The 17366-nt window shown below is 46.3% G+C and overlaps 1 protein-coding gene across 1 annotated transcript in view; it reads left to right on the plus strand.

The window, feature by feature from the left end:
• Positions 1-143: 143 nt before the first annotated feature.
• The window catches only part of TNIP2 (TNFAIP3 interacting protein 2), a 34413-nt gene continuing 17190 nt past the window's right edge, over positions 144-17366 (plus strand). Inside the window, exon 1 of the mRNA XM_029949416.1 lies at positions 144-484. Within this exon, the coding sequence (XP_029805276.1) occupies positions 206-484 (279 nt within the window). The 5' untranslated portion in view covers positions 144-205. The remainder of the gene's footprint in view (positions 485-17366) is intronic.

The raw sequence follows: 17366 nt of genomic DNA on the forward strand, positions 1-17366 counted from the left end.
CCTTTCCGTGGGTCAGGGGCCAAGGCGGTCGCAGTAGGCGAGGCCGGGCTGTCGGTGGGGGCGTGGCCTAGCTGTGGGCCGTGGGCGGGCCGGGCTCTAGGCGGTGGGCGGGGCGCGCCGGGAAAAGTTCCGGGAAGGTGAGCTAGTCCAGACCCGGCGCGGAAGTTGGTGGCGTCCGCGCGCTCTCTGGTCAAGGCCTGCGGCCATGTCCTCAGGGGGCGCCGGGTCCGGCGGGCGGGAGGGGGCCCCGCGCACGGCTGCGGCGCTGTGTGGCCTGTACCACGAGGCCGGGCAGAGGCTGAGGCGCCTGCAGGACGAGCTGGCCGCGCGGGACGCCCTCATAGAGCGCCTCCGCGCCCGCCTGGCCGCGCTCGAGGGGGACACGGCACCCTCGCTCGTGGACGCGCTCCTGGAACAGGTGGCGCGCTTCCGGGAGCAGCTCCGGCAGCGGGAGGGCGGCGCCGCGGAGGCCGCGCTGCGCCAGGTGCGGCCCTGTGGGCGAGCCGCGCTTCCTCAGACCGCAGCGGGTGTGGGCGCGTGTGGGTTTCGAGGGGGGCGAGCCCGTGTCAGGGCTGCGGGCTTGCGTCCTGCTGGGTTGGGACGGGTTTGAGAGTGTGCGCTCCAGGGTTGGGTGTGAGGGGAGTGGGTGGCGGTGGGTTCTGAGGAGTCTGAGGAGCGTGTGCACGTGCGCTGTTAACCTTAAAAACAACGCTGCCAGTTACTTTCCCAGAAGGGCTGGGCTTGTTCGCAACCGCAGAGACCGGCAACCCGGGACCAAAAACTGAAGGCGAACCGTACGCGGGGGCGCGGAATGCCGAGGACGCCCTTATAGAAGGGGGTGGGGTGGGGCTGTTGTAAACAGAAAATCCATTGGAGGAAACTGGGAGCTGGAAGTGTGGTGGCTTCTCATTGGCTGAGCCGCCGCCGGGGCGGCACAGCTTCCTCCTGGGATCTGGAGGCGGTTGGGCCTCGTGAGGCCTCTCTGGGCGGGCTTTGCAGTTGAGCAGGAGGGGTTCCAAATCAAGTTCCCTTGTATTGATTTTCACAGTTTGGTTCTGACAGGTGTGTGCCCACGGGAGCTGGCCTGCGTTGGGTGCCGAGGGAGGAGCGTTCTCGTCAGTTCTGAGGTGGTGTGCGCCCGTGTTGTGCGGGAGATGTGTGTCTGGGTTGGAGCCGACGGGGCCGAGCACCCTGTTAGGTCTGAAGGTTGTTCTGTGGGAGGGGTGTTTTCCCCAGTTGGTTCTGAGGAGTGTCTATGTGTTGCGTTCTGAGGGGTGTGCTCCACGTGTGTTCACTTATATCTGGAGGTTGCGTTCGGTTTAAGGGTTGTGTAACCCAGTTGGTTCCGAGGCGGGTGTGTGCGACCGTGTTGGGCATGAGGGTTGTGTGTCTGTGCGGTTCTGAGGTGTGTAAGCCCCACTGGGCTCTGAGGAGGGTGGATGCCTGTTTTGGTCTGAAGGTTGTGTGTTCGTGTTGATCCTGGGGTGTGTGAGGGTGTGAGATTCTGAGGAGTGTGTCCTGCGTTGGGTCAAAGGGGGTCTGCCCATATTAGGACGTGAGGGCTGTGTGCTCACGTGGAGGGCTGGGAGGGCTTGTTGGTCTGAAGGCGTGTGTGTTCCGATGTCCGGTGTGAGGCGCGTGATGCTTGTGTTGGGTTCTGAGGGCTGTGTGTGCTGGGTTTTGTCTGGGGTGCTTGTGTGTGTTGGGTTCTGAGGTGTGTCCTCCTGTGCTGTGTGTGGAGGGGTGTGAGTCCATGTTGGTTCTGAGGGGTGTCTGTGCTTCGTGCGTTGATTCTGAGGGGTTCATGCTTATTTTAGGTTCTTAGGGGTGCGCTCCCGTATTGGATCTTGAGGGCACGTGCCCAGGTTGCGTCTGAGGGTTGGGTGTCTGTGTCGGGTCTGAGGGTTGAGCTCCATTTGGTTTAAAATTTTTTTTAATGCTTTTTATTTATTTTTGAGAGACATAGAGAGACAGCTGGAGCAGGGGAGGGCCAGAGAGAGAGGGAGACACAGAATCTGAAACAGGCTCCAGGCTCTGAGTCAGCTGTCCCCACAGAGCTGGACGCGGGGCTCGAACCCACGAACCGTGAGATCTGACCTGAGCCAAAGCCGGACGCTTAACCGACTGAGCCACCCAGGCGCCCCGAGCTCCATTTGGTTTTAAAGGGCTGGCTGTCCTTGTTGGTTTGATAGCTGTGTCTCCCATTTTGGATCTGAGGGATGTGTGTGTGTTGATTGTGAGAGGTGGGAGTAGGCGCTAGGTTCTGAGGGGTATGCTTCCACGTTGGGTGAGACTGTTGTGTGCCTGTGTTGGTCTGAGGTGTGTGTTGGCTTCTGAGGTGTGTGAGGTGTTGGTTGTGAGAGGTGTGCCTCTTTTGGGTTCTGGTGGGGGGGTGCCTGTTAGGTCTAAGGATTGTGTGTCCATGGCTCTACAAGTGTGTGTCTGTGTTGATTTGAGAGGAGATGTGCCTGTTTTAGGTTCTCAGGGGTGTGCCGTGGGATTGGGTTCTGAGGGGTCTGCTCTTGTGCATCTATTGTGGGTTGTGAGGGGGGTGTGGTTGCATAGGTTCTAAGGCATTGTGTTTATGTTGGATTCTGGGGGGCATGTGCACCTGAGTGGCTTCTCAGTGGCATGTGTGTCTCTTTTAGGTCTGAGGTGTTTGTGTTTGTGTCAGTTCTGAGGTATGTGTGTGTATGTACATACATGTTGGCTTCAGAGTGTTGTGCTTCCAAGTTTGTTGTGAGGAGTGTGTGTTCCGATCTGGATCAGAGGGTTGTGTGTCTGTGTTGGTTCTGAGGGGCACGTATTCCTGTGTCGTGCCCATATTGGGTCCATTGGTTGTGTGTCCATGCTGTCTCTGAGGGGTGTGTGGCCATGTTGGTTTCTGAGAGGTGTTCTGTCTGTGTTGAGTCTGAGGTGTGCATGTTGAATGTTGGCTCTGAAGGGTGTGCCCCCATATTGGGCGAGGGTGGTGCGTCCCTGTTGATTTGGAGGTGTGTTTTTGCTGCTGTGTTAGGTCTAAGGGGTGTGTGTCCCCATTTTGGGTTCTGAGATGTTTGTCCATGTAGGGTTTGAGGTGCGTGTGAGCCCATGTAGGTTCTGAGGTATGTGTGCACTCATGTTGGGGTTCTGAGGGATTTTTGTGCCCAAGTCACATGTGTGTTGAGGGGTGTGAGTAGGTGATCATTTTGAAGGAGGTGTATGTTCTCGTTTTGAGTTGAGGGTATGTTTTCTGTGTTAAGTTCTGAGTGGTGTGTGTGCCTGTGCTGGGCCTGAGGGTTGTGTGTCCATGTTGGTTCCGAGACTGTTTTCTCTTTGTTTTGGGGTGAGGGGTGTGTGTTCTTGTTGGTTGTGAAGTTTTTTGGATGTGTTAGGTTTGAGGAAGAGCTCCCATGTTGTCTGAGGGAAGTTTGTGTGCTTGTGGTAGATTCTGGGAGGTCTGTGTGCTCTTGTTAGGTTGAAGGGACGTGTGGCCATGTTGGTTGGGAGGGGGTGTGTGTCTGTGTTGGGCCTCAGGGTGTCTGCCTTCTTGGAGTTATGATGGGTGTGTGTTTGGGTTCTTACCCCTTTGTTGGGTGTAAGGGTTGTATGTGACTGTACTGTGTTCTGATGGGGGTGTGTGCCTGTGTTGGGCCTCAGGGATGTGCAGCCCTGATGGGTTCTGAGGGGTATGTTTGCCTGTGTTAATAAGCTTTTGGGTTGTGTGTGCCTGTGTTGAGTGCTGTGTGTCTTGTTGCTTTTAGGCGTGTGTCCTTGTATCATGAGGAGTGTGTGCCTATGTTGCGTGTCCCGGGTGTGTAACCATTTTGGATTCTGAGGGGGTGTGTGTTCTTGTTGACTCTGGATGTGTGTGCTCGTATTGGGTCCAAGATATCTGCGTGTCCCATGGGGAGTCCGTGTCTGCTCCCATGGTGGGTTCTGAGGATGTGTGCCCAACTGGATCTGAGGCTTGTATGCCCGTGTTGATTCTAAAGGGCATGTGTGCTTGTCTGAGGGTTGTGTGTTTATGTTTATTCGGAGGGGTTTGTCCTTGTTGGCATCTGAGGGCCCTTGTTGGCATCTGAGTGGTGTGTGTCCCTTTTGAGTGTGACGGGGTGTTTGTCCGTGTTGGTTCTGAAAGTGTGTCTGCCTCCACGTTGGGTCCTGGGGCATGTGACCGCGTGTCGGGTTGATGAGTGTGTACCTGTGTTGTGTCTGAGGTTTGTGTGTGCACGTGGGGGTGAGGGGAATGTGCTCATGTAGTTTGTGGGCATGCGCACCTGTATTGGGTTCTGTGGGTTGTGTATGCCTGTGTTGTGTGAGGCTTGTATCTAAGTTCATTCTGAAGGGTGTGTGTGTGTGTGTGTGTATGTTCTGAGGGGTGTGTGTGTGTGTGTGTGTGTGTGTGTGATTCCGAGGGGTGTACTACCATGGGCATGAGGCGTGTGTGGCTGAGCTGTTTTCTGAGGGGCATATGCATCACTTTGGGATTCTGAGGGATGTGTGTGCCCATTTGGGCTTTGAGGCTGTGTACCCATGTCAGGTCTGAGGGAGTGTGTGCACCAGTATTGAATCATGAGAAGTACTTGTGCCCATGTTGGTTCTGAAGGGTATGTGTGTTCTCATGTTGGGCCTAAGTGTTGTGTGCAGCCATAATGGCTTCTGGGGGATGTGTGTGCCTGTGTTAGGTCTAAGGGTTGTGTGTTCATGTGTCTTTGTTGGGTCTGAGGGGTATGTGTGCATATGTCAGGCTAAAAAGGGTTATGTTTCTGTGTTCATTCTGTGGGGGGGGGTGGTGTCTGCGTTGGGTTTGAAGGGTGTGTGCCCATTTGGGGTTGTGAGCAGTGTGGGTTCTGAGTGCCTCCTCCAGTAGTGGATATGAGGGCTGTGGGCCTGTGTTGGGTTCTGAGGCGTGTTTGTGCCCATGTTGAATATGAGGGTATGTGTTTGGGTTTGTTTGGAGGATTGTGTGCATGTGTTATGTTCTGAGACTGTGTTCCATATTGTGTTGAGAAGTGTGTGCCCAGTTACATGTTAGGGTTGTGTTAGGTTTAAGGTTTGTGTGTCTGTGTTGATTCTGAGGGGTGTGTGTTCCCATGTTGGGTTATGAGGAGTGTGTGGCCTGTTTGGGGGAAAGGGTTGTATGTCAATGTTGGTTCAGAGGGCGGTGTGTACCCATGTGTTTCATGTTGGTTCTGGGGGGTGTGAACATATCCAAAATTCTGAGGAATGTGTGCCTTTGTTATGTTCTGAGGGGTGTAAGCCCAGCCTGGGTTTTGAGAAGTGTGTCTGACTATTTGGGTCTGAGGGTTATGTATCCAAGTTGGTCGTAAGGGATGTTCCTGTGTTGGGTCTGAGGGTTGTATCTGTGTTGGTTCAGAGAGCTCTGTGTGACCCTGTGGGTTATCGGGGTTTGTGTGCTGTTGGATTCTGAGGGACTTTGGATTCTGAGGCTTTTGTTAGGTTCTGAGGGGTGTGTGCCCCTTTTAGGTTTGAGAAGTATGCACCTGTGTTGGGTTTGAGGGACGTGTGTGTGCACATAGAAGGAAGGTTCTGTGTATGTGTGTCTTCGTGTTTAATTGTGTGTGTAGATGCTAGTTCTGGGTGTGTGTATGTGTGTGTTGCGTGTGTGTAGTACATGGGTATAGGCTTCTGGGCCATGTGAACCCCTGTTATGTTCTGGCGTCTCTGTTAGCCCCCGTTGTAAATGAGTCTGTCAGCAGTACCCTGTGCTGCTGGGACCTGTGACAACGGCAGTGCCTGCTGGAGAGTCATATAACGCACTTAAGTCTTACTTTCCCTCCTCGTCCTGATCATTGATGTTATGTCTGTCTTTTTGAAACTCCATAAACACTCAGACCAGGAGCAAAGCAAGATTAACAGTATTTTTCTAGAACAGCTGTTTGGAAGTACCCTCACACATTTGGGTGAACTCTAGGGTTCCATTTGGACCAGAGCTATCTTCTGGATTGTCCCAGGAAAGAAACTAGGTCTACAAAGGAATTAGACTGAGGAAGACCATCTTCACTTCTAGGCTTGGCCCTGCAGCCAGATTGCAGACTGAAAAAGAGGTGCGCCTGGGTGGCTCGGTTGGTTGAGCGTCTGACTTTGGCTCAGGTCACAATCTCACAGTTCGTGGGTTCAAGCCCCGTGTCGGGCTCTGTGCTGACAGCTCAGAGCCTGGAGCCTGCTTCCGATTCTGTGTGTCCCTTTCTCTGCCCCTCCCCTGCTCATGACCTGTCTCTCAAAACTAAATAAATGTTAAAAAAAAAAAAAAAAGAAAAGGAGACATGCCCTCATCCCCCACTTTTTTTTACTATACAAGTGATTTTGAATATCTGAAAAATAGAGGAAAGAGTAGAGAATAAACTAACAGCCACTGTAATCCCACAGTGTGGGAGATAACCAGGGTTAATTTCTTGGCATGCCTCCTTCCTGTTTTTCCTTTACACACTGGGGGCGGTTGAGTTCCTGCTGTCTTGTACATTTTACTTCATATCACATTGCCAGTATTTTCTCATCTGCATCATTGTAAATGCCTCTAGAAGCCAGATGTCTCCCTCACTCCAGCTCTCTCCCTCTTCTGGGGAGAGTGGCTTATAACTCATAGGGCAGAAGAAAAATTTAGAAGTCACCTGGTCTGCACCCACTGATCTTAGTGTCATGGACACCAGGAGCCATAGATGAGTGCAGAGTGGGGACCAGAGCACATCATATCTGCCACCCACTCGCACACAGCTGCGGGTAGCAGGGCTCCACCTGCAGTCTGGTGGCCACTGGGGTTCGGCACTGGCATTCTGTGGCCGCATAGCCTCTAGGAAGGTCCCAGGCAGAACCAGATCTAAAGTCCTACATCTCTATGGTCCTTTACGCCTGACGTGTAGGTTTTGTTTGAGGATTTTTAACTATTTAAGGAGCATTTTAATGCTCTGGTATCTTATGCAATCACATGTTGGTTGCTTACTCCTGTAAATCTCTGGATCTGTCACAGAACATGTGGAGGAATAGAGAGATTTCACACTGTGCAGAGTGAGGACAATGAGAAGACTTGATCAATATTGGTCTCATTAGTGGCCATGTCAGCCAGCCTGTTAGGAGCAGGGAGCCTCGGGGCTCCCAGAGAGGATGCTGAGACTGTCTCCTCAGCTGTGCAGGGACTGCCAGGTGCCCCATGCATCTGGGGCTGGAGCATGTGATAGGGCCAGACCAGTCTTGGGAATTCTGGTTCTTTTTGTCACTACAGTAAGACTCAAGAACTTACCTCCTTTGTAACACAGGCCTGTATGGGTAACTTTACAAGCTTCTCCAATTAAGACTTTCTGGAGAATGGTGCTGATTCACGGTGTGGCCCCTAACTGCTCAACCCCATCTCACCACCTCCCACGGTGCCTAGTCCTGATAGATCAGCCCCTCTCCCTCCCGGCTTTCCCTGTTCTGCCACGTTTTCTGTTGAGTGGAATAGCGTACTTCCTTTACAGTAAGCTGTAGTAGGGGTGTGGGTGTGTTTTGTTTGTTTTCAACCATCTATCTCTGTACCTTTTTTGATCTTGTAAAACTAAAATTCTTTAACCATTAAGCAATAATTTCCCATCCTCCTGTCCCCTAACCTTTATCCTTGGGAAGTATTGTTCTACTTTCTGCCTTTATGATTTGATTAGGGACCTCATAGAAATGGAATCATACAGTATTTGTCCTTTTGTGATGCACTTATTTCACTTAGTAGAATGTCCTGTAGGTTTATTCATGTTGGATCATGTGCCAGAATTTCCTTCCGTTTAAGGCTGAATAATATTCCATTGTATGTATATACCACATTTTGCTTATCTACTCATCTGCCGATAGACACTGGGGTTGCTTCTGTATTTAAGCTATTATGAATAACACTGTCTCTATGAATACATGTGTACAAATCTATCTTTGAGACCTTGCTTTCAGTTCTTTTGGGTATGTACCCAGAAGTGGAATTGCTAGATCATATGGTAATTTTGGGTAACTTTTTGAGGAACCACCATACTGTTCTCCCCAGTGCTGTACCACATGCTGTTTTAAACAGTGCACAGGGTTGCAATTTCTCTACACCCTCACCAATATTAATTCTTTTCTTTCCTTTTTTTTTTTTTTACAGTAGTCATTCTAATGGGTATGTGGTGATTTAATACAAAATGGTGGTAGTTTTGATTTGCAGTTCCTGATGATTAGTGATGTTGAGCATCATTTCACATGCTTATTGGTCATTTGTGTATCTTCTTTGAAGAAATGTCAAGTCCTTTGCCCAGTTTGAATTGGTTATTTGGTCATTGTAGAGTTTTAGGAATACTCTATTGGGATACCATACAGTATTTGTTGTACCTCTCAGATACTGCGTGTGTGTTTTGTTTTGTTTTTTGCAAATTGGAAGTTTGTGATGGGGTGCCTGGCTGGCTCAGTGTGCACCTCTTTAATCTCAGGATTGTGGGTGTTCAGGCCCTGTGTTTGTTGTAGAGATTATTTTTTAAAAATAAAATCTTAAAAAGAAGTTTGTGACAACCCTGCATCAAGTAACTTTTTTGGCACCATTTTTCCAACAGCATTTGCTCACTTCCTGTCTGTGTGTCATAGTTTGGTAATTCTTGCAATATTTCAAGGTTTTTTAAATTGTTATTTTGTTTGTTATGGTGATGTGTGATCAGTGATCTTTGATGATACTGTTGTAATTTTGGGGAGAACAATGAACTGTGCCCATATAAGACAGCAGACTTAACTCAGTACCTGTGTGTTCTGACTGCACCACTGACTGTCCCTTCTGCCATCTTGCTCCTTCCCTCAGGCCTCCCTATTCCCTGAGACAAAACAGCATTGAAATTAGATCAGTGAACAGCCCTCCAGTGCCTCCTAAGTGCTCAGGTGAAAGGAAGGGCCACACATCTCTCATGTGAAATCGGAAGCTAGACGGGCTAACCTTAGTGAGGGAGGGATGTTTAAAGCTAAGGTGGGCTGAAAGGTAGGCCTCTTGTACCAATCAGCTGAGGTGCAAATGCGAAGGGAAAGTTCATGAAGGAAAGAAGTGCTACTCCAGTGAGCACATGAATGATAAGAAAGGTAAATGGCCAAACTGCTGATAGGAAAAAAATTTTCTGTAGTCTGGATGGACTACAGAAAAAGCAGCCACAATATTCCCTTAAGCCAAAGCCTCTTCCAGAGCAAGACCTTGACTCTCTGGGTTATGGGCCTAGCACGCTTCCGCTGCGCCACTCTGCTCGGCTCCCTTGACTCTCTTCAATTCCGTGAAGGCTGGGGGAGGGGAGCAAGCTGCAGAGGAAAAGTCTGAAGCTTACAGAGGTTGGTTTGAGATTTACAGAAAGACGCCATCTCCATAACACAAACGTGCAAAGTGAGGCAGCAAGTGCTGCTGTAGAAGCCGCAGTAAGTTCTCTGGAAGCTCTAGCTAGGATAATTCATGAAGGAGGCCACACTAACAGATTTTCAGTGTAGATTAAACAGTCTTGTTTTGGGAGAAGACCCATCTAGGACTGTCATGACTAGAGAGATGAAGTCAGTGCCTGGCTTCAAAGTTTGAAGGGACAAGTTGATTCCCTTGTTAGGGGCTAATGCAGCGGTGACTTGAAGTTGGAGCCCATGCTTATTACCATTCCGAAAACCCTAGGGCCCTGAAGAATGTGCTAAATCTACTCTGCCTGGACTCTGCAAATGGAACAACAAAGCGTGGATTATAGCATATCTGTTTACACCGTGGTTTACCAAATATCTTAAGCCAACTGTTCATACCTACAGCTCAGAAAAAAAAAGATTCCTTTTGAAATAATACTGCTCATTGACATTGTACCCAGTCACCCAAGAGCTCTGATGGTGTATGTAGCTAGATTAATGTTGTTTTCATGCCTGCTAACAGAATATCCATTCTGTAGCCTATGGTACAAGGAATAATTTTGACTTTAAAGTCTTATTATTTAAGAAATACATTCCTTTTTAAAAAAAGATTTTTTAAACATTTATTTATTTTTGAGAGACAGAGAGTGAGCAGAGGAGGGCAGAGAGAGAGGGAGACACAGAATTTGAAGCAGGCTTCAGGCTCCGAGCTGTCAGCACAGAGCCCAATGTGGGGCTTGAACTCACGAGCCACGAGATCATGACCTGAGCCAAAGTCGGCCGCTCAACCAGGTGAGCCACCCAGGCACCCCAAGAAATACGTTTCTTAATGTAGATATCATAAATAGTGGTTTCTCTGATGGATCTGGGCAAATTGAAAACCTGGAAATGGCTCACCATTCTAGATGCCATTAAGAATATTCATGCTTCATGGGGAGAGGTCAAGATATCAGTATTAATAGGAGTTCAGAAGAAGTGGGTTCCGGCCCTCATGGAGGACCTTGAGGGGCTCAAGACTCAGTGGAGGAAGTCACTGCAGATGTAGTGGAAATAGCAAGAGAACTAAAATCGAGAGTGGAACCTCAAGATGGGACTGAATGACTGTGATCTCAGGATAAAACTTAAATGGATGAGGGGGTGCTTCTTTGGGAGAGCACAGAAAATGGTTTCCTGAGATGGAGTCTACTACTGGTAGACTATGCTGTGAAGATTGTTGAAATGACAACAAGGACTTAGAATGTTGCATGAACTTAGTTGACAAAGAACAGCAGTTTTGAGAGGACTGACTTCAACTTTGAAATAAGTTCTGTGGGTAGAATCTATTAAACAGCATCACATGCTACTGAGGAATTCTTTTGTTTCCTGTGCCCTGGTGTCATATCTCAGAAAACATTGCCAGATTCAATATTGTCAAGTTTTTGCCTATATTTTTTATGAGTTTAATAGTTTGAAGTCTTACATTAAGTCTTTGATCCATTTTGAATTAGTTTTTGTATATGGTGTGAGATAGGGGTCCAATTTTATTCTGCATGTGGATGTGTAGTTTTCCCATTACCATTTGTTGAGAAAATTATCCTTTGAAAATTATCCCATTGAATGGTCTTAGCACCCTTGTCAACAACCATTTGACCAAATATGCAAGGGTTTATTTCTGGGCTCCCTATTCGATTTCCTTTGTGTAAATGTCTGTCTTTATGCCAGTACCACACTGTCTTGGGTACTATAGCTTTGTAGTCAGTTTTGAATTCAGATAGTATGAGTCCTGCTTTGTTCATTTTTTCTTCTTCTAAGATTGCGTTATTTGGAGTCCCTTGAGTTTCAATATGAATTTTAGGATGAGTTTTTCTATTTCTCCAAAAATCAGCTCGATATTGATAGTGATTGCATTGAATCTATAGATCACTTTGGGTAATGTTAACTTTTTTTTTTTAATGTTTTATTTATTTTTGATACAGAGAGAGACAGAGCATGAGAGGGGGAGGGGCAGAGAGAGAAGGAGACACAGAACTGGAAGCAGGCTCCAGGCTCTGAACTAGCCGTCAGCACAGAGCCTGACGTGGGGCTCAAACCCACGAACGTGAGATCTGACCCGAGCTGAAGCCGGAGGCTTAACCGACTGAGCCACCCAGGCACCCCGGGTAATGTTAACCTTAAAAATAAAACTGTCAGTTCTTTTACCAACAAAATCATATTCGGCTTAGCAGAGAATTGCAATTCATGCAAGGTACAGCAAAACCGTAAGCAAGTCCAGAGAACAAAGAAGAATGCTCTTTCAAAGAGCAAAGGGGGAGCTGGGAGGGCTGTCACAAACAGTCCATTGGAGTAAACAGGGAGTTTGAGGTGTAGTGACCTCTCATTGGTTGAGTTGTGACAGTCTTTCATGGACTGGGCTGTTGCTGATGGAGGAGAGAACCTTTCTTCCTTCTGCTGGGATAGTGAAGTACAGTTAACACTTGAACATTATGAGGGTTATGGGTGCCATCCTCCTGTGCAGTTGAAAATCCTGGCACAACTCCTGACTTCCCAGAAAGCCTAACTGCTGATAGCCTACTGTTGACTTGACTGAAAGCCTTACCAATGACACAGTTGATTAACACATGTTTTGTGTTATATGTATTATATGCTGTATGCTTTTTCTTTAAATCTTTAATTTTAAGTAGGCCCCATGCCCAACATGAGGCTTGAATTCACAACCCAAGATCAAAAGGGGCCAGGTGCCCCTATGCTTTTTCTTAAAGTAAGCTAGCAAAAAGAAAGTGTTCTTAAGAAAATAAGAACATTCCTCTCCAGATGCAAGATACATCTTTTCTTCTTGGTTCTGCAGTTGACAAGTGGTAGGGCATGACCCTCTGTTCTGGCCTCCTGATTCCATTCTAGTAAAGTTTCCCTTAATAATTTTCACATTATTGTTAACATTTTAACATATTAAGTCTTCCAGTCTGTGAACATGGGGTGTGTTTCCATTTATTTCTTTGAATTTATTTTTGTTTGTTTATTTTGGAGAAAGAGATAGAGTGTGAATGGGGGAGGGGCAGAGAGAGAGGAAGACCCAGAATCTGAAGCAGGTTCCAGGCTCTGAGCTGTCAGCACAGAGCCCAACGCAGGACTCTTAACTCATGAACCATGAGATCATGACCTGAGCCAAAGTTGGCCGCTTACCTAACAGAGCCACCCAGGTGCCCCTGTCCTAATTTCTTTCAGTAACATGTTCTCTTATTTTAAAAATTTTAATGTTTTTTATTATTTATTTTTGAGAGAGAGAGACAGACAGACAGACAGACAGCGTGAGCAGGGGAGGGTCAGAGAGAGAATGAGTCACAGGATCTGAAGACGGGCTCCAGGCTCTGAGCTAGCTGTCAGCACAGAGCCTGATGCGGGGCTCAAACCCACAAACCGTGAGATCATGACCTGAGCTGAAGTTGGATGCTTAACCAACTGAGCCACCCAGGCGCCCCTCAGTAACCTTTTCACTGTACAAGTCTTCCATCTCCTTGAGTAAATGACTTCCTGTCTTTTATTCTTTTTGATGTTGTCGTAAATGGAATTGCTTTTGTATTTTATCTTTCAGATTGTTCATTGTTAGTGTATAGAAATACTGCCGTTTTTCATTTGTTGACTTTGTCTCCGGACATTTGCTGAGTTCATTTAGTCTAAGTTATTTTTGCACATGTGTGCATTTGTAATATTACAGTTTTCTACATATAAAATTATATCATCTGCAAACGTCATTTTACTTCATATTTGGATGCCTTTTTTTCTTTTCTTTTTTTCCTCCTTGTTCTGGCTAGAATGTCTAGTACTCTTTTGAATAGTAGGGGTGAAAGTGGGTGCTATTGGTTTGTTCCTGATCTTAGAGGAAAAGCTTTCAGTCTTTCACTGTTGAGTATGATTCTTGCTGTGGGTGTTTCCAATATGGTTTTTATTACGTGGAGGTAGTTTTTGCCTCAGCTGATATGAGTATGTGTTTCTCCCTCCTTCATTCTGTTAGTACAGTCTATTACATTGATCAATTTCTTTTTCTCTCTTTTTTTTTATGAAATATGTTTGTGAACTTAAGCACAGCAGGATAATGTATTACCTATGTGTGTGTAACAAATCCAGTGAAAAATTGTCTGATTGCAAAGGTTTAATAATAACACTTTGTTCACTCCAAAGAATTGATGCTGACTCATAGATAGAAAACAAACATCAAACACATACGTTGTGCTTCTTGCCATCTCAAAGGCTTCTCATGCCATTATTACTAGAAATTTATCAATAATTGTCTAATTATCTTGAGGTAGTATAAATGAGAATAAATGATAATTTTAGGTATGTCAAGAACATGATCCATTTGTAAAATGTAGAAAGCAGAACTAAAGTGCCAAGAGAAAGAATTCAGGGCCTATTAATACATAACTAACATGATGCTCAATAGTTGCCCGGTTCGTCCACATTGGCCTCCGATCCTTCTACACTGCTGTCCAGAAGACACATATGCGGCACCTCCTATTCCTTCAAAAAACCAGGGGTGGGGTGCCTGGGTGGCTCAGTCAGTTAAGCCTCTGGCTTCGGCTCAGGTCAGATCTCACATTCGTGGGTTCGAGCCCCGCATCAGGCTCTGTGCTGACAGCTAGCTCGGAGCCTGGAGCCTGCTTCCAGTTCTGTGTCTCCTTCTCTCTCTGACCCTCCCCCTCTCATGCTTTGTCTCTCTCTGTATCAAAAATAAATAAAAAACATTTAAAAAATTAAAAAAAAAACCAACCAGGGGTAACCTTTTCACTGTCTTTAAGAAACTAATGAAGCTTGCTGAAGTTGCCTTATAAGGAGTCCACAAGGGATTTATGGAAGTATTCTGGGGCCTCCTGGGTGGCTCAGTTGGTTGAGTGTCCAACTTCGGGTGTGGTCATGATCTCACACTTCGTGAATTTGAGCCCCGTGTTGGGCTCTGTGCTGGCAGCTCAGAGCCTGAAGCCTGCTTCCCATTCTGTGTGTCCCTCTCTATCTGCCCCTCCCCTGCTAATGATTTGTCTCTGTCTGTCTCTCAAAAATAAATAAATGTTACAAAAAATTAAAAGAAAAAGTACTCTGGGCTACAATTCTTCATTATTGGGTACCAATGAGAAGCAAGTGTTAAACACTGAAAAACAGCACATTTAAAATCTTGTTCTGCTGCTTCCTAGCTATGTTAGTTTGGGCAAGTCACTTACTGTTCTGGTTTTCTTGTCAGTAAAACTAAAACAATAATACCTAGCTCATGGGACTATTTATGTATTTATGTGTTCAGTCATTCGATATTTGTTGAATGCCTACTGTATGCCAGAGGTTTTTAACTAGCCCTGGGAATGCAGAAAGGATCAAGAAAGGCAGATTCCTATCATCATGAAGCTTATATACTAGTTGAGAAAATAGATATCATAGAAATAATTAATTGCCTTTGTGGAAAATACACAAAATGTATGTTTCATGTTGTAAGGAACACATGGTCTAACATATGTAAAGAGCATAGCATAATCTTTTGCACACAGGTGGTACTCAGAAGATGTGAATGTCATCTACCATTGCCACTTAGGTGTTTATTTATTGAGCATCATCTGTATAGGAGTAGAATGTGTATGAGCAGGCACCGTGGGTTATGTTTTTCCATTTTTCCCGATATTGAGTATAGTACATCCATTTTACAAGCATGTGTATGTGTCAGGTGGTGCGAGGTTCTGGAGCAGTGTTATTCCAGTATCATTAGAGTGAAGAGTGTAGAGAATAACACAAGAAATGGCTGTAAAGTTAAATCAGAGCAGACTGTGACTGCCTGGATTACCTGATAAGGGTGTTAATTAATTGCACACCCTTCTACACAGGGCACTAGGGGAATGCAAAGGTGATCGAGGTTCAATGCTTGCACTTCAAATTGTGGAATCACATGTGCACATAAATGATCACTTTTTTTTCTTTGTGACCAATGTGGATGCTTTTCCTTTATTTTTCTTGCCTGATTATTATGGCTAGGACTTTTAGTACTGTGTTGAGTAAAAGTGGTGAGAGTGGGCATCTTTGTCTTGTTCCTAACCTCAGAGGAAAAATTGTATTTTTCACCATTGAATATGATGTTAGCTGTGGGTTTTTCATATATGGCTTTTATTGTGTTGAGGTATGTTCTCTTTACACCCACTTTGTTGAGTTTTTTTTTTTAAATGTTTTATTTATTTTTGATACAGAGAGAGACAGAGCATGAGAGGGGGAGGGGCAGAGAGAGAAGGAGACACAGAACCGGAAGCAGGCTCCAGGCTCTGAGCTGTCAGCACTGAGCCCGACGCGGGGCTCGAACCCACGAATGTGAGATCTGACCTGAGCTGAAGTTGGAGGCTTAACCGACTGAGCCACCCAGGCGCCCTGTTGACTTTTTATGAATGGATGTATTTTGTCAAAAGCCTTTTCTGCATCTAGATATCATCTTACAGTTTTTATCCTTTCTTTTGTTAATGTGATGTATCACATTGATTGATTTGCGAATATTGAACCATCCTTGGATCACTGGAGTAAATCCCACTTGATGATGGTGAAAGATTTTTATGTATTGTTGCACTCAGTTTGGTAATATTTTGTTAAGTAGTTTTGCATCTATGTTCATCAGGGATACTGGCCTGTAGTTTTATTTTGTAGTGTCATTATCTGGTTTTGGTATCTGGGTAATGCTGGACTAATAGAATAAATTTGGAAGCTTTCCTTCCTCTTCTATTTTTTGGAATAATTGGAGAAGAATAGGTACTCTTTGTTGAATGTTTGGTAGAATTCACTTTTGAAGCCATCCAATCCTAGACTTGAGTTTGTTGGGAGTGTTTTTGATTCAATTCAATTTAATTGCTGGCATTTAGTCTGTTCAGATTTTCTATTTCTTCTTGATTTAGCTTTGGTATGTTATATATTCTTAGGAATATATCCAATCCTTCAAGTTTGTCCAATTTGTTGGCATATAATTTTTCAGAATATTTAATCCTTTGTATTTCAGTGGTGTCAGTTATTTCTCTTCTATTGCTTCTGATTTTATTTATTTGGATTCTCTCTTTTGCTCTCTTTTTGAGGAGTCTGGCTAAAGATTTATCAATTTTGTTGATCTTTTCAAAGAACCACTTTCTGGTTTCATTGATCTATTTTAGTGGTATTTAGAGTCTATTTCATTTATTTCTGCTCTAATCTGTATTATTTCCGGAAAGTTGTTTATTTGAGATCTTTTGTCTTGAACTGCAGGGTTCTTTCCCTGTATTGTCCCCTGAGAGGTTTTTATTGATGGGGACAATCTGCTGTCAGACCAGGTATCTGTCCCCAGTCTGTTAGGGTTGCTGTGTCCTTGAACTACAGGGCTCTCTGCTGTCCTGCATGAGATTTTTGTTCGTGGCTGGGGCCAGCAGTCAGATCACATGTCTGTCCCCAGCCTACTGTGGGGCTGCAGTCAGATCACGTGTCTGTCCCCAGCCTACTGTGGGGCCAGCAGTCAGATCACATGTCTGTCCCCAGCCTACTGTGGGGCCAGCAGTCAGATCACGTGTCCGTCCCCAGCCTACTGTGGGGCCAGCAGTCAGATCACGTGTCCGTCCCCAGCCTACTGTGGGGGCTGCAGTCAGATCACATGTCTGTCCCCAGCCTACTGTGGGGGCTGCAGTCAGCCTGGTGTCTGTGGTTATCTTCCCTTCTCCCAGGGCACAAGTCACTTTCAAGTAGTGTTGGCCGCTGTCAGGGCCGCTTGTTGAACGAGACGTCAGATGCTTTGGAGGGACTCCTGCCAAGCGGGGCAGATTGGATGTGTTGGATCCGCAGGAGAATGTGGGGGCAGGAACATGGCCGTAGTGTTAGCATGCTAGGTACCAAGTGTTCATCCTGGTCCCACAGGTGTCTGGGTATCTAGGTAGGCAGGGAGAGGAAGAGAAATAAATGGTGGCCACTAGCCCTGTTCCTCTCAGACAAGTCTCCTAAAGATCCCTGCCCGCCCCTCCAGTTCGAGTTCTGAGATAAGTAAATAAATCCTTCCCATACACCCCAGGGCATTT

The sequence above is a fragment of the Suricata suricatta genome, chromosome 1 (assembly GCF_006229205.1).
Source record: "Suricata suricatta isolate VVHF042 chromosome 1, meerkat_22Aug2017_6uvM2_HiC, whole genome shotgun sequence".
Taxonomy (NCBI): Eukaryota; Metazoa; Chordata; class Mammalia; order Carnivora; family Herpestidae; genus Suricata; species Suricata suricatta.